This window comes from Schistocerca nitens, chromosome 3, assembly GCF_023898315.1.
Source record: "Schistocerca nitens isolate TAMUIC-IGC-003100 chromosome 3, iqSchNite1.1, whole genome shotgun sequence".
Classification (NCBI taxonomy): Eukaryota; Metazoa; Arthropoda; class Insecta; order Orthoptera; family Acrididae; genus Schistocerca; species Schistocerca nitens.
The window spans coordinates 935,484,248-935,506,987 of record NC_064616.1 but is presented as its reverse complement, the minus strand read 5'-3'; the positions used below and the strand labels follow the sequence as shown (position 1 = coordinate 935,506,987).

Here is a 22,740-nt window from a genome sequence, read left to right as displayed (position 1 = left end):
GAGAGGTGACCGAGACGTGTAACCGGTGGCACCCCATACCATCACGCCGGGTGATACGCCAGTATGGCGATGACGAATACACGCTTCCAATGTGCGTCCACCGCGATGTCGCCAAACACGGATGCGACCATCATGATGCTGTAAACAGAACCTGGATTCATCCGAAGAAATGACGTTTTGCCATTCGTGCACCCAGGTTCGTCGTTGAGTACACCATCGCAGGCGCTCCTGTCTGTGATGCAGCGTCAAGGGTAACCGCAGCCACGGTCTCCGAGCTGATAGTCCATGCTGCTGCAAACGTCGGCGAACTGTTCATGCAGATGGTTGTTGTCTTGCAAACGTACCCATCTGTTGACTCAGGGATCGAGACGTGGCTGCACGATCCGTTTCAGCCATGCAGATAAGATGCCTGTCATCTCGACTGCTAGTGATACGAGGCCGTTGGGATCCAGCACGGCGTTCCGTATTACCCTCCTGAACCCATGGATTCCATATTCTGCTAACAGTCATTGGATCTCGACCAACGCGAGCTGCAATGTCGCGATACTATAAACCGCAATCGCGATAGGCTACAATCCGACCTTTATCAAAGTCGGAAACGTGATGGTACGCATTTCTCCTCCTTACACGAGGCATCACGACAACGTTTCACCAGGCAACGCCGGTCAACTGCTATTTGTGTATGAGAAATCGGTTGGAAACTTTCCTCGTGTCAGCACGTTGTAGGTGTCGCCACCGGCGCCAACCTTCTGTTAATGCTCTGAAAAGCTAATCATTTGCATATCACAGCTTCTGCTTCCTGTCGGTTAAATTTCGCGTCTGTAGCACGTCACCTTCGTGGTGCAGCAATTTTAATGTCCAGTAGTGTAGATCTCTATCTAATGGAGTAATAGATGTAGACGCTGGGCATATCGCCCTGTGCAACTTGTGGAATGTATGAAGAGTGTATTTGGTTGTGCGTGTTTTAGGGTTGCAGGCCGCTGGAGAAGAACTTCGACGACATCAAGCACACGACGCTGAGCGAGCGTGGCGCTCTCAGGGAGGCAGCGCGCTGCCTCAAGTGCGCAGACGCGCCCTGCCAGCTCTCCTGTCCCACTAGCATCGACGTCAAGAGCTTCATCACCAGCATCGCCAACCAGGTGCGCCCCAAGCTTCACCTACCGTATTCTCAGACCCACTAGACGTTTTCTGCGTGCATTGCTGTGGCGGGATGTCACCATCAGCCTTCTATCATAGACCGCTGTGTCTAGGTGTCTCCCAGAGCTCCCCAAACTCTGTAATTCACAGTTTAATGTACAGTGGTTATCTGTTAAAGCGCGAAACCAGTCCATAAAATATTCTGCATGCGACTTGTGGCTCTCCTGAAAAGCTTAATTTCAACAGTCGCTGGTTCTCCTGCAAGCAATGCCTGATCTGGAAAAGGTGTGTATTTATTGTGTTTAAAATATTGGACTATGGAGTGTAATATGGAGAGAGCATTAAAGCTGACAGAGTTTTATAGTGAACAGGAATGTTTATGGGCCCCTACGAGCTGCGATAATAAAAAGAAACTGAAAAGACTAGACGCTTGGAGGGAAATAACTCAGCTATTAGAAAGTGATATCACGGTGTGAAAAAGACAACGGTGTCCTTATTAACATCTTTTCGCTGTCAACGACAGAGAGGAACAAAGTGAATATTTACTATCTGCTGCAGGTACATCTCTTCTAAAAGAAGTGTTATCTTTGGACATTTTAGAGCATACACAGTTTAATAAGAATTCGAAATCTGTAGTCTTCATTAATGGAAAAAATTATCAAATATCCCATACTCCAGTTCAGCTTTAAGGTAGACGTTAATTTGGTCCCACTACTCTGTTCCCTGTTTTTTAAAAGTGAGGTCGGCCATCAGCGTAGTTTCTTCTTCTTCTTTTTCTGATGATCTGCTTCCTGCAGTAAAATAAATCCTGCACATGCGTCGACTGCTGAATCCTCTTCTTCCCTCATAATATCGGCCGGTGAAATTGCAGTTAAATGAAATGGTTTAAATGACTCTGAGCACTATGGGACTTAACATCGGAGGTCATCAGTCCCCTAGACTTAGAACTACTTAAACCTAACATCCATGTCCGAGGCAGGATTCGAACCTGCGACCATAGCAGTCGCGCGGTTCCGGACTGAAGCCCCTAGAACCGATCGGCCACAGCGGCCGGAAAATTGCAGTTAAAACGCTACTTCATAATATTAACAAACCGGGAGCAACGCCGGCAAGTTATCAGAGCCAACTGCAATTCCGCATGGGAGAATCGTTTGGCCCCAAGAACTTCGTTTGGTGTGGCTAGGAAGCCGAGCGCCGATGCATTGGTGACCTACGTTCACAGAATCCAATCTCTGTGGTTTGTTGGCCCTCGTTGCCTATAATGGCGCGAACACACTAACGTCTAGAAAGGCGAACGACAACCAACCGCTTCGGTGGTCGAGATTTGCTTAGTGTGTACAGGCGGCAAAGTAGAGCCAGCGAAGCAGTTGGTCTTGATTGCAGTTCGGACATCCGGCGGTAACATCAAAACGTTGGCGGTGAGTTGACCTCCGGATCGCTCTCCTAGGAAGGACACAGATCGAATGTTCGTTGGTTCAGTAGCGATTTGTCGTGTCTCTTGAACGGGTGTGTATTAATTGCGTTTAAAAATACGTTAAACTGGCATATGAATCCCCAGTAGCGAAATATCTCAAATGATCATTAATCTTCGTAAAGGAAGTGTCATCTTTGGAGATTTGAGTGTACACGATTAAATAACAATCCTAAATCTCTAGATTTCATTCGGAAAAAAATATGAAATAGCCCACATTCCAGTTCAGCTTTAAGGTCAGAAATTAATTTTGTCGCATCAAACTATTCCCTACTTTATTTTTCTTTTTCTGACGATCAACTTCTTACAGTAATATAAATGCTGCACAAGCGACGACTACAAAATCCTCTTCTTTCCTCATAATATCAACCAATGAAATTGTAATCAAAACGCTACTTTACAGCAATAACAAAATGGGGTCAACATCGACAAGTTGTCAGAGAAAACCGAGGTTTCACATGACCGAACCCCTTACCCCAGCCCCTTGGTTTGGTAAGGATGAGAGACTGAACGCCAATGCGTTACCGACCAAAGTTCAGCCGAATCCATTGGCTGTCGTTCGTTGAGCCTCGTCGGCTTAGTGTGTGCGCGCTTTTTACTATGATCTCCAGTTTTTCGCACAAACGTTTGTTTTATCGTTTATTTACGTCGTGAATACATCTTCCAACAGGTCGTCCTTTAATCCTTTTCTTATCACGACGAATCGACCACAGAATCACCGTAGTCCATCTCTCATCATTTCGTCTAGCTATATGCATGGCCCACTCCATTTCAGTTTCTATCAGTCACTATGACTCCCTCAGCTCCTGTTTTCTTGCTCTTATTCATTTTTTTACTTGTGTTCCTTCTTGTTATGCCCAACATACATCTTTCTATTGCTCGTTCGCCTGTTTGCTTAATGACCGTGGTGGATTGGAAATTTACTTGTGAACACAGCATTCAGTTTCCAAAATGAACTCCAGCCCTTTTTTATCTTTCTGTTTACTTCTCTAAGTGCTCATCCGATTGTTCTTTATAGCTGTCCTAATTATGAAGTTCGTCAATTGTTTCTATCGATCCATAATTAATATTTACTGTTCTACTATTGGTGTACTGGTTGTACATTCTCTGCGTATTCACACCGAAGGTGGTTCAGATAAGATACGTTTTGTCTATCCCTTCTCCAAGGCTGCAGAAAATAGTTTGGGTGAAATAGAATTCTCTTGCTTAACTCCTTTCTCAATCTGATACTTTTCACTGTCTTCATGTAATCAAATGCAAGCTGTAGCTTTTTATGTACTCTTCGACAGCCGGCCGCTGGTGGCCGAGCGGTTCTGGCGCTACAGTCCGGAACCGCGCGACCGATACGGTCGCAGGTTCGAATCCTGCGTCGGGCATGGATGTTTGTGTTGTCCTTAAGTTAGTTAGGTTTAAGTAGTTCTAAGTTCTAGGGGACTTATGACCTCAGCAGTTGAGTCCCATAGTGCTCAGAACCATTTGAACTCTTCGACAAATTGATTTCGATAAATTCTATTTCTTCGTCCTCAAGTGCTGCCGGCACAGGTTTTATTGCGGAGAAGTGACTTAACTGCTACCTAACGGATTGTTTTCAGAATGAATCTTTCACTCTGTAGTGGAGAGAAAGGTTCATTCTTTATTAATCAACTGGTTATCGTCACAGACTGTAAATTTTGATGAAGAGAATTAAACAAAAAAGGTTCTGTGCAACAATAAATATCTCAACAATGGAGGCAATCGTGTGCAAAAGTAGTTGAATGTATGTTTTCGAATGTACACGAAACTATTATTTGTGACCTTTTGTTTACATAGCACAGGATCTTGCTTCCTAGACCTATTAAATTAAAGCATATTACAAATTAACATCTTTGTCGGTGAACAAAGGAAGTGTCGGGTGTTTCCAGAACTACTACGGCGCAGCGAAGACCATCCTGTCCGAGAACCCTCTGGGGCTGACGTGCGGCATGGTGTGCCCCACCAGCGACCTCTGCGTGGGCGGTTGTAACCTGCAGGCGTCCGAGGAGGGTCCCATCAACATCTCCGGCCTGCAGCATTTCGCCGTCCAGGTACTTGTATCGCATTACTCTAACTTACACTCATAAAACCTCATCTCTGCTTTCGATTTTGCTTCACAGTACATCTGTTGGTATAATGGTCCAAGTGAGAGCACGCAGAGGAAATGCCTCACTTTAGGCTTGTAAGAAGGAAATGTTTAGAGTTCCACGTTTCGCTTAGAAACGCTGAAACGACGACGATCGACCAGGAAGATCGCCAGTTAGAATCCCATGTTGAAGAAATTTCCGTCACCCTAATATTTTCGGTGACAGAAAGAGAAGTAGTAGATTGTAAATGCCGAACACCAAATTGCACGCCAAAGTCATGGGTTAATTTCCATACGTCTCCCTAGTACCTTTCACAGTGGGCCATAAGACTGCTCATAGTGAGCCGTTTAGTGGATAGGGACACTGCGTTATATACAGTTACATTCACCATGCCTCGCAGGGGACTTTCGGCGACTTGAGTCCCTGTCACGTCGAGGTGCTGCACTACGGCGGGCGAAAGGAGATTCGGCACGGTATTAGGAGGCATCCTATGACATTTGTCTCCTTAGTGTAGTTGTAGCTTAAATTTGTTCTGTGATATTGTTCTCCCTAGGAATACCATACCTTTTGTGTTAATGGACAACGGCACTTTGTAGAAATGTTCAAATGTGTGTGAAATTTTATGAGACTTAACTGCTAAGGTATCAGTCCCTAAGCTTACACACTACTTAACCTAAATTATCCTAAGGACAAACACACACACCCATGCCCGAGGGAGGACTCGAACCTCCGCCGGCACCAGCCGCACAGTCCATGACTGCAGCGCCTGAGACCGCTCGGCTAATCCCGCGTGGCCACTTTGTACAGTAATTGGAGACAATGATGGACCTTTCTAGAATTATCTTGTTTCGTGCTTCTTTGGATTTAGTGGCTTCCGTCTTTTTCTTCAGCGTTTCTAGCCTCTCAGTCTTTCGCTTAATTGTTACTCTTTTTAAGACCGTCTTTACTATTCATTTGTGTTCCCAGACGTATGTACAAGGGGAGAGACCCTCTGTGGGGATTCACACGTCATGTATGAATCCATTTGAATTGGCTCCAGGTTCGATGTAGTCTCCTTCCCTGCTCTAATACTCCGTCTAATATTTCGTCCCGCAGATAGTTAGTGCATGGCTTGGGAATTCTAAACAAAAGTGTCTTTTACTGTCGGAAGTGCACACATTTACTACAATACAGTACTGTACCTACATTAAATTGTTGCACATTCACCAAAACCTGGTGCATATTTCTTTTTTTCTTCTTCTTCCTTTAGAAATACTTTCACCGTATATCTTCGACACTATTCGGACGGCTTGGTTTACATCGTGTTATTCTGTTATTTTAAAATATACGTGATCGAGTTAATTGATTCAAGGATATGAAATGATAGCAAAATCTTCACCGGTTTTCTCAATCGTCTTCACTTAAGGCCATTACTGATCAACGCAGATAACATACACAACAGTGGAAACAAATTATCAGACTTTTCCGTACCATGGCGGTGTATTTATTATCGTCGAACATACTGCCCACACCTTCTACATTAATACGACTGTGCCAAGCAGCTGGGTACCACCTCTGGACTTGAGAAGAGCCATTAGTGTTGCTAAAGTATACCTCCTTACAAATTATAATTCTGAAGTAATAGCATAAATGATGCAATATGAGAAGTAAAAATGAAAAGAAAGACGACTGCTTGTGAGCACAAACGACTCATACTAGCAATTGCTGCAGTTTAGATCGACTAATATCTCTATTCTGGATGGCTCACGACAGTCCGTCCCTGCTGTTTGTCACTATTACTGTACAGCCGGCCGATACCGTTAACATGATTGTGTACCAGACGAAACTCATGTGACGCAATCTACTAAAAGTAAGATTCCTGAAACAGTCTAATTCTTAATGTAGCCTCCCCTCTGCTGTTAAGTTGTTGGAATTTGTCCCGCAGAGGATAATACTGTACATTGATAAACATTTCTTACTGTGGTGTGCCGACACGGTTTGGGTGTATACCATGAAAGGTTCTATGATGAACGTCAGTCTGGGATGCCAACAACCATACTGGCTACGATATTCAAGTCGTTAATCTCATCTATATACTCTGCTCAAACAATTTAAACAATAATTTCACTTGCATACAAATTACATAGCAATTACTGCGTCGCAGTCAAACAGTTATGGATTGTTTAGGATCTTCGCGCTTACTAAAATACTGTTCGAACACTTACAGTTATGAAAAATCTTGTATAATTGGCCACTATCAGCATTATGTAGAAACGGCATGTCTAATCTTTTGTTTGTTGTTTAGTATGCGAAAGACTTACATTGCTAGCAGTTTAAACGCAAACTTGGCAAATAATACATTACGTGCTTGGATATCTATATGATAAACATCTCAGCACAGAAACACGTAATAAGTAGGAGTAACGTCATTTACATTCTCTATTTATACAGAAAAATTGCGCAGCATATTTCTCATTCATATATCGCTTTTAAATGTTGTTTGTTTGTGACAAAATCACAAAGATGGAGAAACTTCTACCAGCAGATGTTGGGATTCGACAGCGGCAGGTTCATGCTTTATCGCGACTGCTGTTTAACGTACCGTAATATCGCCGCTCGCGTTGGTCGGGATCCCACGATTATCATTCGAATATTGGCCCCCATAGCTTCTTGGGGGCTGTATTCAACATCATGCAGGAACTCAATCGTCTCACGCGACTAGTTCCCGATAGGACACATTCGGCTGTGCAGGACCGTACAGACACTTCAAGTATTTTAAGTCAATAAACGCGCTTGTTTGCAGAAAGACAGAGATCCATATGGACAGTGTGACGACTTCTGAAACACTACTGACTGTGCACACGGTGGCCACTGCTGTGGCTTCCCGTAAGGCGGGAGTAGAGAGTCTTCCTACTATACCGTACCTCTACATCTACATCTACACTGTTACTCTGCAATTCACACTTAAGTGCCTGGCAGAGGGTTCATCGAACCGTTCCACTCTAGAATGGCTCGTGGGAAAAAGGAACATCTAAATCCTTCCGTTCGAGTTCTGATTTCCCTTATTTTATTATGATGATCATTTCTCCCTACGTAACTGGGTGTCAACAAAATATTTTCGCATTCGGAAGAGAAAGTTGGTGATTGAAATTTTGTAAATAGATCTCGCCACAAAGAAAACCGCCTTTGTTTCAGTGACTGCCATCCCAACTCGCGTATCATATCAGTGACACTCTCACCCATATTGCGCGATAACACGAAACGAGCTGCCCTTCTTTGCACATTTTCAATGTCCTCCGTCAATCCTACCTGGTAAGGATCCCATACCGCGCAGCAATATTCCAGCAGAGGACGGGCAAGTGCAATGTAGGCTGTCTCTTTAGTGGGTTTGTCGCATCTCCTAAGTGTTCTGCCAACAAAGCGCAGTCTTTGTTTCGCCTTCCCCACAATATTATCTATGTGGTCTTTCCAATTTAAGTTGCTCGTAATTGTAATTCCTAGGTATTTAGTAGAATTGACAGCCCTTAGATTTGTGCGATTTATCGTATACCCAAAATTTATCGGATTTCTTTTAGTACCCATGTGGATGACCTCGCACTTTTCTTTGTTTAGTGCTAATTGCCACTTTTCGCGGTTCCCGGGTTCGATTCCCGGTGGGGTCAGGGATTTTCTCTGCCTCGTGATGACTGGGTGTTGTGTGACGTCCTTAGGTTAAAATGATTCAAATGGCTCTGAGCACTATGGGACGCAACTGCTGTGGTCATAAGTCCCCTAGAACTTAGAACTACTTAAACCTAACTAACCTAAGGACATCACACACATCCATGCCCGAGGCAGGATTCGAACCTGCGACCGTAGCGGTCGTGCGGTTCCAGACTGTAGCGCCTTTAACCGCTCGGCCACTCCGGCCGGCTGTCCTTAGGTTAGTTAGGTTTAAGTAGTTCTAAGTTCTAGGGGACTGATGACCATAGCTGTTAAGCCCCACAGTGCTCAGAGCCATTTGAACCCTTTGAACCACTTTTCGCACCATACAGAAATAGTCCCTAGATCATTTTGTAATTGGAATTGATCGTCTGATGATTTTACTAGACGGTAAATTACAGCGTCATCTGCAAACAATCTAAGGGGGCTGCTCCGATTATCACCTAGATCATTTATATAAATCAGGAACAGCAGAGAGCCTATGACACTACCTTGCGGAACGCCAGATATCACTCCGTTCTACTCGATGATTTACCGTCTATCACTACGAACTGTGACCTCTTTGAGAGGAAATCACGAATCCAGTCACACAACTGAGACGATACTCCATATGCACGCAATTTGATTAATAGTCGCTTGTGAGGAACGGTATCAAAAGCCTTCCGGAAATCTAGGAATATGGAATCGATCTGAGATCCCTTGTCGGCAGCACGAATTACTTTTTTAGGTAGGCGCACAAGAAGTAAAATTTCGTTATTTTTTATCCTTCCTGGTGTTGCAATTTTAATGATCAGTGGTGAATAAAGTACGTCAGATGAATATTGACTTATCTAGAGGCTTTTTCATGTATCCAGGTTGTGAATGATTTTGGTCCGGTATGAAAATTACACTATCTGATCAAAAGTATCCGAACATCTAGTAGCGCATATTGACATGGGGTGTGTCCAACCTTATGGTGACCTGAACTCTGCTAGGGACATTTTTAACGAGTGTCTAAAAGTCCGTGGGGGAATTGCAGCCCATTCTCCCTCAGCATCTGATATCAAAGAAGTTAGTATTGTTAGACGCTGAGGTCTGGAGCGAAGTCGACTTTTTAACTCACCCCAAAATGTTTCTCTTTGGTTTAGGTCGGGATTCTGGGCGACGAACTATTGCCTTATAAAATGCTACTTTATAGCAGGGTGCATTGTCATGCTGATACAAGCAATCATCATCTACGAACTGTTTCTCGACTGTACGACTTACATAATGCTGTAAAATGTGTTCATATCCTGTCGCATTTAGCGTTTCCATAAGCCAATAAGGGGACAACACACTGACCACAAGAAACAACCCCTACCGTAATATACCTACTCTGTACTTCATTGCTGGCGCTGCACATAATGGCAGGTATCGTTCTCCAGGTATTCGTCAAACCCAAACCCTTCCATCGGAGTTCTAGGCGCGAAGTCCGGAACCGCGCGACTGCTACGGTCGCAGGTTCGAATCCTGCCTCGGGCATGGATGTGTGTGATGTCCTTAGGTTAGTTCGGTTTAAGTAGTTGTAAGTTCTAGGGGACTGATGACCACAGATGTTAAGTCCCATAGTGCTCAGAGCCATTTGAACCATTTTTGAATCTTCCATCGGACTGCCATATGGTATAGCGTGACTCAACAACCCAAATCACTCGTTTCCGGTCATACACTCTCCAGTGGAGTCAATCTTTACACCACCATGAGAGTCGCATAGACTTCTGAAATCTCTGGCTTATGAGGAGTTGTTTGACCATTGTACCCTATTCTCTTTAACTCTGCACACACACTCATTGTGCTAGCTGGACTGCTGGTAGTACTTTGGCACTCACGAGTGACTCCTTCGGCTTATTTCATGCGATTCTTTATAATAATCCTCCTCAATGCTCAGGGGTCCCTTTACATCAGTACATGAGGTCTGCCTTGTCAGGGTATAGCTGTGGTTTTTTCCTCCCACTTCAAACACGCATAATCAAAAATTGTCATGGGTAGTTTTGGGTGAGTTGAAAAGTTCTTGATGGATTTATTATTCAGGTGACATCAATAACTAGTACATGATCAAAGTCACTGAGCTCCCATAACTGACCCATTCTGCCGTTACTACTTCTCTACTGACAACAGAACACTCCACATCTCCTTTAATAATAGCGGGTCCACGTCTTGTGAGATCTAGTGGTCAAGTCTGTACTGGCGTAAGCTATCACCAGCACATCGGCCAGCAAAGATTTAGAGCGAAGATCGAAAGTACACTCTGGATCAAGCGCGCCTATCACGAGAGAGGCCAGAGCAACACCGACAAGCAACACGCCGCCAGCGCCCTCTCGACAGCACGTATTTAGGCCGCTGCCACTGACCGGAGGGCGTCATTAACTCACAGTCCAGTTGACTACTGTCAGCATCTTCGCGGTCTGGGCTCAATTCACATTGTGGGTTACGACAGTACACAGCGACCAGATTAGTGCCTATAGCGGGACTAGCAGAGAGAATGAAATTTGTAATAGCAAATTTTTACATGAAAGCCTGTACCTTAATCTACTTTTCTACATAATTTCCGTCAATATTGAGGCACTTGTCATGACGTTGTACCAGTTTTTGAATACCCTCCTCACAGAAGTCTGCCGCCTGACTTGTTAACCACTGCATCACCACTGTTTTGACTTCGTCATCGTCTTGAAGACGCTGACCGCCCAGGTGTTTCTTCAAGTGCAGGAACATATGGTAGTCACCGGGCGCACGATCGGGGCTGTACGGAGGATGATCTAGACTTTCCTATCCAAAAGATGTGATGAGATCTTTGGTCTGATTCGCCACATGCGGACGGGCATTGTCTTGCAGCAAAACGATGCCCGTGTTCAACTTCCATGGACTGTTGCTTTCATTCTGGTGTGACGTAGGCCACCCATGTTTCATCGCCCGTAACATTTTGGCTTAAGAAATCATCACCGTCGTTGTGGTACCGCTCAAGGAAAGTCAATGCACTGTCTAAACGTTTGGTTTTGTACACATCCGCCAACATTTTCGGTACCCAACGTGCGCACAATTTTCGGTAATTCAAATGCTCGGTCACAATGCCATACAAAACACTACGAGAAACATTAGGAAAGTCATCCCGCAAGGAGGAAATCGTAAAGCTTCTGTTTTCTCTCACCTTATTGTCCACTTCCTGCACCAAACTTCCACTAACGACTGAAGGACGCCCACTCCGTTGTTCATCATGCACATTTGTGCCGCCATCTTTAAATGCTCTCACCCACTTTCTTACCATTCCATCACTCATAATGTTTCCTCCGTAAACTACACAGATCTCACGATGAATATCGATCGCTTTTAGGTCTTAAGCACTAAGAAATCTTACAACAGCCCGTACTTCGCAGTCGGCGGGACTCACGATTTTCGGAGGCATCTTAAACACTCAGTACACAACGTAAACAAGAAATAATCAGACTGCAATGGCGTCAGTGTGTAGATTCGTGTAAAAATAAAATTATTGAGATATCTTAGCACGTCTTTTTGAAATTACAAAACGGTACTTACTTAAAAAAACACGCCTCGTATCTGCAAGAGGACTATTACTGATGAGGATGTACTACAACATGTGCGCCCGCATCTCGTGGTCGTGTGGTAGCGTTCTCGCTTCCCACGCCCGGGTTCCCGGGTTCGATTCCCGGCGGGGTCAGGGATTTTCTCTGCCTCGTGATGGCTGGGTGTTGTGTGCTGTCCTTAGGTTAGTTAGGTTTAAGTAGTTCTAAGTTCTAGGGGACTGATGACCATAGATGTTAAGTCCCATAGTGCTCAGAGCCAACAACATGTGCACTCTATTCAAGTTAAGTAACAACTTTGCGATCGTGTAAATAAAGAACCGTATTAATCCACATGTGCATTTGTGTTGTAGAAAGACGATACTGGCCACTCATAACACCATCCTCTCCCTTGCGATGCAAGACATTAGAGTGGCGATGAGGAAACTACAAATTCCCTATTACATGGGGGTGCCAAGATACATTTGATGAGACAGTGTATATTAATTTATTAATTTCGTGGCCGAAAGTCGTACGCTCCTGCCTTGACCTGACGACGCCTGAGCTGGGAATGGTCGGCCTCACGCTGCTGTGATCCTCATTCAGTAGAACTGGTCAGGTTTTCCCGCACACATCAGTCTCCAGTCCTAGAAGAAGGTATTTCAGCTAATAACAGTCCTGGCATGTGGTGGCTGCAAATCTAATTGGCACACAGTACAAACTAAATGGCATAACTAACCGAAAAGTTGAACAGTAAATTAGACGGTGTAACCGAACAATCCATAATGTACTCGTGGAATGGTCGCAAATTTGAGATCATTTTCTTTAATTTTTTTATTTCCACAATCTCTTTCATGATACTTGTTGCTACTTTTCTTCTGTCCACTTCTGGGATACTATTTGCTTTCATTCTTTCGCTGCGTGTGTTGTAGGTATTTCAGAAGATGAAACTGGCTCAGACGAAGGCCCCTGGGCAGAGCGTGAAATTCGCCGACGCAAAGATAGCACTCGTCGGCGCCGGGCCTGCCTCTCTGTCGTGCGCCACCTACCTGGCCAGGATGGGCTACAACGACATCACCATCTTCGAGAAGCAGAGCTACACCGGAGGCCTCAGGTAATTTGTACATCTTTGCCACAATCCACGTCATGCAGCTCACTCCACACACAAGCTACACTGAAGAGCCAAAGAAACTGGTACACCTGACACGAGTACGCAGAAGTGCCGCAACACGACGTGGCATGGACTCGACTAATGTCTGAAGTATTGCTGGAGAGAACTGACCCCATGAAACATACACGGCAGCCGAAAGAGTACGAGAGGGTGGAGATCTCTTCTGAACATCATGTTGCGACACATTCCAGATATGCTCAGTAATGTTGAGGTCTGGGGGGTTTGGTGGCCAGCGGAAGTATTTAAACTCAAACGAGTGTTGCTGGAGACACTCTGTAGCAGTTCTGGACGTTTCGGGTGTCGCATTGTCCTGCTGGAATTACCCAAGTCCGTCGTAATGCACAATGGACATAAATGGATGCAGGTGATCAGACTGCTTACGTACGTGTCACCTGTCAGAGTCGTATATAGACGTAGCAGGGGTCCCATATCACTCCAACTGCACACGCTCCACACCATTACCGAGCCGCCACTAGTTTGAACAGTCTTCTGCTGACATGCAGTATCCATGACTTCATAAGGTTGTCTCCACACCCGTACATGTCCATCCCCTCCATATAATTTGAAACGAGACTCGTCCGACTAGGCATAATGTTTCCAGTCATCAATAGTCCAATGTTGTTGACGGGCGCAGGCGAGGCGTAAAGCTTTGTGTCGCGCAATCATCAAGGGTACACGAGTGGGCCTTCGGCTCCGAAAGCCCACATCGATGATGTTTCGTTGAATGGTTCACACGCTGCCACTTTTTGATGGCCCAGCATTGAAATCTGCAGCAATTTGCTGAAAGGTTGCACGTCTGTCACGTTGAAAGTTTCTCTTCAGTCGTCGTTGGTCCCTTCCTTGCACGATCTTTTTCCTGCCGCAGCGATGTCGGATATTTGATATTATACCGGATTCCTGATATTCACGGTACACTCGTGAAATGGTCGTACGGGAAAATCCCCATTTCATCGCTACCTCAGAGCTACTGTGTCCCATCGCTCGTGCGCCGACTATGACACCACGTTTAAACTCACTTAAATCTTGATAACCTGCCATTGTAGCAGCAGTAACCGGCCTAACAACTGCGCCAGACACTTGTTATCTTATACAGGCGTTGCCGACCGCAGTGCCGTATTCTGCCTGTTTACATATCTTTGTATTTGAGTTTCTTTGGAGCTTCAGTGTATTTCACGATAGGTCGAAAAGTTTCCGCATATGTTGACTCTGGCATCAGTGTTAAGTCAGTGCTGAGTTTGTGTGATCATTAAATTGGCACAGTATGGTTCGATCACATGAGGAAGGCGGAGTAGTCTATAGGCTGGTCACATTGAGATGATCAGATACTGATGGAAAGATTGCCAGCTGATTCCAAACACAAATAAATGTAATGTAATGCATGTAAATAGACAAAAAGATTAGAATTCATTTCTCTGTGTGAATGGCGATCGGTCACTGGAATAAGTTACTACTGTGAAGTGTCTAGGAGTTTCTGTACCGAGTGATTTCAAATGATTCAAATGGCTCTGAGCACTATGGGGCTTAACTTCTGAGCTCATCAGTCCCCTAGAACTTAGAATTACTTAAACCTAACTAACCTATGGACATCACACACATCCATGCCCGAGGCAGGATTCGAACCTGCGACCGTAGCGGTCGCGCAGCTCCAGACTGTAGTGCCTAGAACCGCCGGCCACTCCGGCCGGCCCGAGTGATTTCAGGTGGAACGACCATATACAGGGTGTTACAAAAAGGTGCGGCCAAACTTTCAGGAAACATTCCTCACACAGAGAGAAGAAAATATGTTATGTGGCCATGTGTCCGGAAATGCTTACTTTCCATGTTAGAGCTCATTTTATTACTTCTCTTTAAATCACATTAATCATGGAATGGAAACACGCAGCAACAGAACGTACCAGCGTGACTTCAAACACTTTGTTACAGGAAATGTTCAAAATGTCCTCCGTTAGCGTGGATACATGCATCCACCCTCCGTCGCATGGAATCCATGATGCGCTGATGCAGCCCTGGAGAATGGCGTATTGTATCACTACCGTCCACAATACGAGCACGAAGAGTCTCTGCATTTGGTACCAGGGTTGCGTAGACAAGAGCTTTCAAATGCCCCCATAAATGAAAGTCAAGAGAGTTGAGGTCAGGAGAGCGTGGAGGCCATGGAATTGGTCCGCCTCTACCAATCCATCGGTCACCGAATCTGTTGTTGAGAGGCGTACGAACACTTCGACTGAAATGTGCAGGAGCTCCATCGTGCATGAACCACATGTTGTGTCGTACTTGTAAAGGCACATGTTCTAGCAGCACAAGTAGAGTATCCCGTATGAAATCATAATAACGTTCTCCATTGAGCGTAGGTGGAACAACATGGGGCCCAATCAAGACATCACCAACAATGCCTGCCCAAACGTTCACAGAAAATCTGTGTTGATGACGTGATTGCACAATTGCGTGCGGATTCTCGTCAGCCCACACATGTTGATTGTGAAAATTTACAATTTGAATCGAGGAAGTACAGTACATACTGACGAAACTAAAATGAGCTCTAACATGGAAATTAAGCGTTTCCGGACACATGTCCACGTAACATCTTTTCTTTATTTGTGTGTGAGGAATGTTTCGTGAAAGTTTGGCCGTACCTTTTTGTAACACCCTGTATATCATTCGGTGGTGAAGTCAGATCCAGGCGTATATTTATTGGGAGGAGCCTAAGATAGTGTAAATCATGCACGAAAGAGGTCGCTTGAAAATACTTGCCAGACAATACTTGGGTATTGTGCATCAGCCTGTGACTCTTACCAAGTTTTACTAGAATGACAGAATAGATGACACTAGCAATCCTTCTTTCTGTGAATGCAATCGGAAAGGGGCACACACTAAGTAACCTCCATACACACAGTAGGTTCCTTGCAGAGTACATATTTCGATTTAGATAGCGTTCCAGTGTGCCTTCTTGGAACTCATCGCACAGTCAACATAAGCGTTTTTTTTTTCTTTATTGATCTTCTCATTTCTCAATCAGACAGACGAGCTGTCAGTTTTCCATTCTGCTCTTCAGTCTACTTGGATTTTTAAACTTATTCGACTGTTCAAAATTAATAAAAACCATTTAGAAATCAATGGTCAAAATATATATAAATGTGAAGATGTATGCTTTTCAGTGGCTGTATACTGCAGACGAATGTTGCTAAGTTTACATGGATGGCCGCATTTTTAGTTTACGATGTCTGTATGTTATTATACAATGTCAAAAAAAAAAAAATGGTTCAAATGGCTCTGAGCACTATGGGACTTAACATCTATGGTCATCAGTCCCCTAGAACTTAGAACTACTAAAACTTAACTAACCTAAGGACAGCACACAACACCCAGTCATCACTAGGCAGAGAAAATCCCTGACCCCGCCGGGAATCGGACCCGGGAACCCGGGCGTGGGAAACGAGAACGCTACCGCACGACCACAGACATGTATGCAAGTGTGTAAGAACAGGCACTGCTGACGATCCCCAGCTGTATTAAATATTATAAAATTTATTCGCGAATTGCTAAGTTAGTGTGACATCGGCTGTGCTATTTCTTAGTGAGATATGAAAATCTATGCCAGACCGGTGGTCGAGCGGTCGCCTTAACCACTTCGGCTAGCTGTTCACGGTCCATGGACTGATCCACTGGCCACATTCCCGAATGCTCGCACAGTATGTGATTTCCTCAACAGGGACAGAAAATGTTATCTTTGTTCTTAACCTGTCGAGGTATGTCTGTAGGGCATCGTATAATACGATACAGACATTTTAAACACAAACATTGCGAACAGTAGTGGATGCGGGTAGTGTGACATATGGAGGCCTTGGAGTCGGTGATGAAATGCCTGCCGAAATTTAAGATAGATCAGCCACATTATTCTCACAGACCGTTCGTGCTTGCAGGTTAGGTTCAAATGGTTCAAATGGCTCTGAGCACTATGGGACTTAACATCTATGGTCATTAGTCCCCTAGAGGCCTTGGAGAACTTAGAACTTAGAACTACTTAAACCTAACTAACCTAAGGAAATCACACACATCCATGCCCGAGGCAGGATTCGAACGTGCGACCGTAGCGGTCACGCGGTTCCAGACTGAAGCGCCTAGAACCGCACGGCCACACCGGCCGGCTGCAGGTTAGGAACAGGTTAATATATGTTAGTAAACCGCAAGAGCATCCATGATAAAATTCCAGAATTTTTATCACTTATTGAAGGTAGGAGTGCCAAGAAAGTATGAGCAACCGAAATGTGATTAAAATTCAAAATTAAAATCGGAAAATACACTCTAAGACAAAAAAGAAAAGAAAAAAACTTTTTACCACGTAGGAATTACCAGGATGGGGCGGAAATCGGTAGATGTGATTTGCATGTGCAGACAAACAATTGATTGCAATTTCAGAAAATTTGGATCATTTGTTCAAAATAAAGAGCTTCACAAATTGAGCAAGTTAATAACGTGTTGGTTCACCTCTGGCACTTACGCAAGCAGTTCTTCAGCTTGGCCTCCCGAGGGACATCGTGGCAAATTCTGTCCAATTGGCGCTTTCGATTGTCAACATCCCTAGATGGTTGCAGGCCCCAGCCCGTAATGCTTCAAACGTTCTCAACTGGGAAGAGATCCGGCGACCTTGCTGGCCAAGCAGAGAAAATTCTCACCGTCCGTGGGTGGACATTATGTTGCTTAAATGTAAACCCTGCATGGCTTGCCATCGTCGACGTACGCTGTGCTGCAAGGATGTCGCGGATAGCAACCAAAGGTATCCTGCTACAAAATGAAAAATGGCTCTGAGCACTATGGGACTCAACTTCTGAGGTCATTAGTCCCCTAGAACTTAGAACAAGTTAAACCTAACTAACCTAAGGACATCACAAACATCCATGCCCGAGGTAGGATTCGAACCTGCGACCGTAGCGGTCCTGCGGTTCCAGACTGCAGCGCCTTTAACCGCACGGCCACTTCGGCCGGCTGCTACAAAATGAAGTGGCAGCCCAGACCATCACTCGTAGGTGTCGGGGCATACGACAGGCGACAGTCAGGTTGGTAACCCACACTGTCCGGGCCGTCTCCACTCTTCCCTAGTCATCGGCTCAGATCGAAGCGGGACTCATGACTGAAAACAGTTCTACTCCATTCAGTGAGTTGCCGGGCCGAAGACATGTCTGGAGACGCCCTGGACAATGGTGGGATATAAACGCGGCTGTCGCCCGTCATACCGTCCGACTACAAGGAGTGATGGTCTCAGACGCCATTTCATTTCATAGCAGAACACCTTTGGTTATCATACGCGCAGCACAGCGATACTTCGACGATATTCTATGTCTCTTTTGGCTTCCCTTCATAGCAAGACATCCTGGGCTTACATTTCAGCAAGACAATGCCCGCCCGCATAAGGAGAGAGTTTGTAATGCATGTCTAATTCCTTCGTGGTGCGTCTTTTTATGCGGTATACTTTTTACAGTAAATAATTCAGTAATATATAGTTCAATTATTACAGATTCCGAATGTGAAGTAGTCTGGGTAAAAAGAAGCATCAAAAGTGCGTCAAACACAGTAACATGATGAAACTTCCTGCCAGATTAAAACTGTGTGCCGGACCGAGACTCGAACTCGGGATATTTTCCTTTCGCGGGCAAGTGCTCTACATCTGAGCTACCTAAGTAAGACTCACGCCCCGTCCTCACAGCTTTACTTCTGCCAGTACCTCGTCTCCTACCTTCCAAACTTTACAGAAGCTCTCCTGCGAACCTTGCAGAACTAGCACTCCGGAAAGAAAGGATATTGTGGAGACATGGCTTAGCCACAGCCTGGGGGATGTTTCCAGAATGAGATTTTCACTCTGCAGCGGAGTATGCGCTGATATGAAACTTCCTGGAAGATTAAAACTGTGTGCCGGACCGAGACTCGCACTCGGGACCTTTGCCTTTCGCGGGCAAGTGCTCTACATCTGAGCTACCCAACCAAGACTCACGCGCCGTCCTCACAGCTTTACTTCTGCCAGTACCTCGTCTCCTACCTTTCAAACTTTACAGAAGCTCTCCTGCGAACCGTGGTGCAGAGTGAAAATCTCATTCTGGAAACATCCCCCAGGCTGTGGCTAAGCCATGTCTCCGCAATATCCTTTCTTTCAGGAGTGCTAGTTCTGCAAGGTTCGCAGGAGAGCTTCTGTAAAGTTTGAAAGGTAGGAGACGAGGTACTGGCAGAAGTAAAGCTGTGAGGACGGGGCGTGAGTCTTGCTTCGGTAGTTCAGATGGTAGAGCACTTGCCCGCGAAAGGCAAAGGTCCCGAGTTAGAGTCTCGGTCCGGCACACAGTTTTAATCTGCCAGGAACACACTCCGCTGCAGAGTGAAAATCTCATTCTGGAGACAGTAACAGGATGCTTCTATAGACCATCTGAATCTAGATCTGCAGTGACAGAGCGTTTCAGAGCAGTCTTCGAGAATATCAGGAATAAGTTTCCTGATCATGCTATTATAATAGAGGGAGAGTTCAACTTGTCATCTGTAGAATGGGAGCGTCAGACGACTAAATTGGTACCAAATCAAAAATGTTCAAATGTGTGTGAATTCCTAGGGGACCAAACTGCTGAGGTCATCGGCTCCTAGACTTACACACTACTTAAACTAACTTACGCTAACGACAACACACACACACCCGTGCCCAAGGGAGGACTTGAATCTCCGGCGGGAGTGGCCGCCCGCTCCGTGACGTGGCGCCTCCAACCGCGGGGCAAATTGGTACCACAGAAATGGATTCGTGTGAGACATTTCTGAATATCTTGTCTGAAAATCACTTTGAGCAGTTAGTTGAAATAACCTACACCTGAGTGCAATGTCTTAGACCTCCTAATAACTAACAGATCCGAACTTTTCGAATTAGTTAACGTTGAAAAGGGAATCAGCGATTATAAGGCTGTGACAACAGCAATAAGTACTGATTTTACATGGAATTTTTGAACAGGTGAGAAATTATCTTTGGTTGGCAACAGTGACAGGAGACAAATTGCAGAGTATCGTAGTACTAATCATCAAACATTTAACTCTGAGGATGAAGATGTAGAGCATTTGAGTAAAACTCGAAGGTATTGTACAATATGCCTCAGACAAGTATATATCAAGCAAGGTTGTGAGGGATGGAAAAGATCCACTGTGGATGAATAGGCTTGTTAGAAAGCTTCTGCGAAGAGCAAAGAGAACTTCAGCTCCGATTTAAGTGAAGTCAAAGCCTGGCAGACAAACAGAAGCTAGATGAACTCAAAATGAGAGTGAGGGACGTGATGTGAGAAGCATTCAATGAATTTCAGATCACAGTTTTGCCAAATGAACTGACCAAATCTTAAGAAGTTTCGGTCTTACATAAAGTCAATAAGCGAATATAAACCGTCTACTACATCGCTAAGTGACCATAATAGCACCGAAATGGAAGACTACAGAGAGCAGATGGGATCTTCCGAAATTGTTCCTTTTAATGGTTCAAATGGCTCTAAACACTATGGGACTTAACATCTGAGGTCATCAGTCCCCTAGACTTAGAACTACTTAAACCTAACTAACCTAAGGACAGCACACACATCCATGCTCGATGCAGGATTCGAACCTGCGGCCGTAGCAGCAGCGCGGTTCCGTAATGATGCGCCTAGAACCGCTCGGTCACACGGCCGGCTTCCTTTCAATCATCGGATGGATGCCGAAAAGGCATAAATCGATCACGGAATAGAAAATGAGTTAGCAGTGTTGACCAATGCAAAGGCAACTGTACCGAATGAGATACTAGTGAGGTTCTGCAAAAGAACTTGCTACCGTTCCAGCAGCAGTTTATCGTGGGTCACTGGAGCAACGAAGAGTATTTAGCAATTGGAAAAAAGCGCAGGTCATTCCCGTTTCAAGAAAACTGTCGGACAGATCTATATCGCTGATATTTATCTACTGTTGTATTATGGAACATGTTTTATCTCACGCATGATAACCTACCAGGAGAACGAAGCCTCTTCTATAACAATCAACGTGATTCCACAGAACGTGATTTTGCAGAAGTCAGCTCTCTTCGCTCACCCATGAGGAGCGCTCAGGTTGATCGTGTTTCTTGACTTCAGAGAAGTATTCGATACAGTTCCACACTATCGTTAAGTGAATAAAGTACGAGCTTACTGACTATCGGACCAGATTTAAGATTGCATACAGAACTTCCTTAGGATCCTCTAGTAGGCCTACTTAGCTGAACAAATTCGACAAATGTGAAGGCGTTTCCGGTAGTACACCAGGGAGTGTTATAGGACCGCTATTATTTACAGTTTTTATTAATGATCTCGTGGATTACGTTTGAGACCCCATGGGGCTATTCGTGGACGATTCTGTTGTCTATATGAAGCAACAAGAGTGGCGGGATGTTTCTAGTGCGACAACATAGATGACAAATGTAATTCTTTCCTTAACACATTTCTCATGCTCTTAAAAATTCTTCTAAATAGGGAACTAGCAGTAAAAGGCAGCCTGGGTGGCTGCCAAGTGTGTTACGTATATCATGTACAAGAAAGTGGGAATTATATCAAAATGTTAGAAGTAGTCACAATCGAGCTATAGTAGCCCATTACAAACCGTACTGTAAGGTGCTTAAAATGTTATTAGTAGGGCAAAGAGTATGTGGTACACAAATAGAATAGATATTTCACGGGATAAAATTAAAACCATATGGTCAGTCGTGAAGGAAGTGTCTGGTCAGCAGCACAAGGTCGAGGGTATAATGTCAGTACACAGTAAAAACGTTTCTCTTACTGATAAGTCAGATACATGTACAGTATTTAACAATCACTTTCTGAACATTGCTGATGAATTAAATAAAGACTTAGTTTCTACAGGGAATCATGGAAAATGGCTTTTTCGAGACTGATATCTGAAATATTCATTTGTGATACTGACAAGGAGGAGACTGAGTCAATAATTAAATCGCTGAAGACTATGGACTCCCATGGATATGATGGAGTATCTAGCAGAATACTTAAGTACTGTGCTGCACATATTAGCCCTGTACTTAGCTATACTTGTAATTTTTCCTTTAGGAATGGTCAGTATCCTGAATGATTAAAGTCGTCAGTAGTAAAACAACTTTATAAAAAGGGAGAAAGGGATAACGTAGACAAGTTTAGGCCTATTTCTATGCCATCGTGTTTTCTAAAGCTATTGAAAAGGCTGTGTATGTTAGGATAGTTGATCAATTTATTCCTCATGATTTGCTATCAGATGTACAGAAGTGGTTTAACAACTGAAAACGCTATATTCTCTTTCATCTGTGATGGATTTAACAAAAGGTTTCGAAGGCTAGGTATCTTTTTGATTTAAGTAAGGCGTTTGATTGGGTTGATCACAAAATATTGTTCAAGAAGTTGCACCATTATGGAATACGGCGAGTAGCTCACAACTGGTTCATCTCTTAGTTTAAGAACAGACAGCAAAAGGTAATTCTCCTCTGTACGGAGAATGGCTATGATGTGGGGTCCGAGTAGGGCACGGTTAAATAGGGGGAGGTAGGGAGAGGGGGGGGGGGGGAGTGTCCCACGGATCTGTGCTGGGGCCACTCCTGTTCCTTATTTATATACAGGGTGATTCAAAAAGAATACCACAACTTTAAAAATGTGTATT

At 44.5% G+C, this 22,740-nt stretch overlaps 1 protein-coding gene across 1 annotated transcript in view; it reads left to right on the top strand.

The window, feature by feature from the left end:
• LOC126249008 (dihydropyrimidine dehydrogenase [NADP(+)]) overlaps nucleotides 1-22,740 on the top strand; it is a 288,548-nt gene that overhangs the window by 110,861 nt on the left and 154,947 nt on the right. Inside the window, exons 3-5 of the mRNA XM_049950599.1 lie at nucleotides 969-1,139; nucleotides 4,510-4,671; nucleotides 12,851-13,032. Of these exons, the coding sequence (XP_049806556.1) occupies nucleotides 969-1,139; nucleotides 4,510-4,671; nucleotides 12,851-13,032 (515 nt within the window). The remainder of the gene's footprint in view (nucleotides 1-968; nucleotides 1,140-4,509; nucleotides 4,672-12,850; nucleotides 13,033-22,740) is intronic.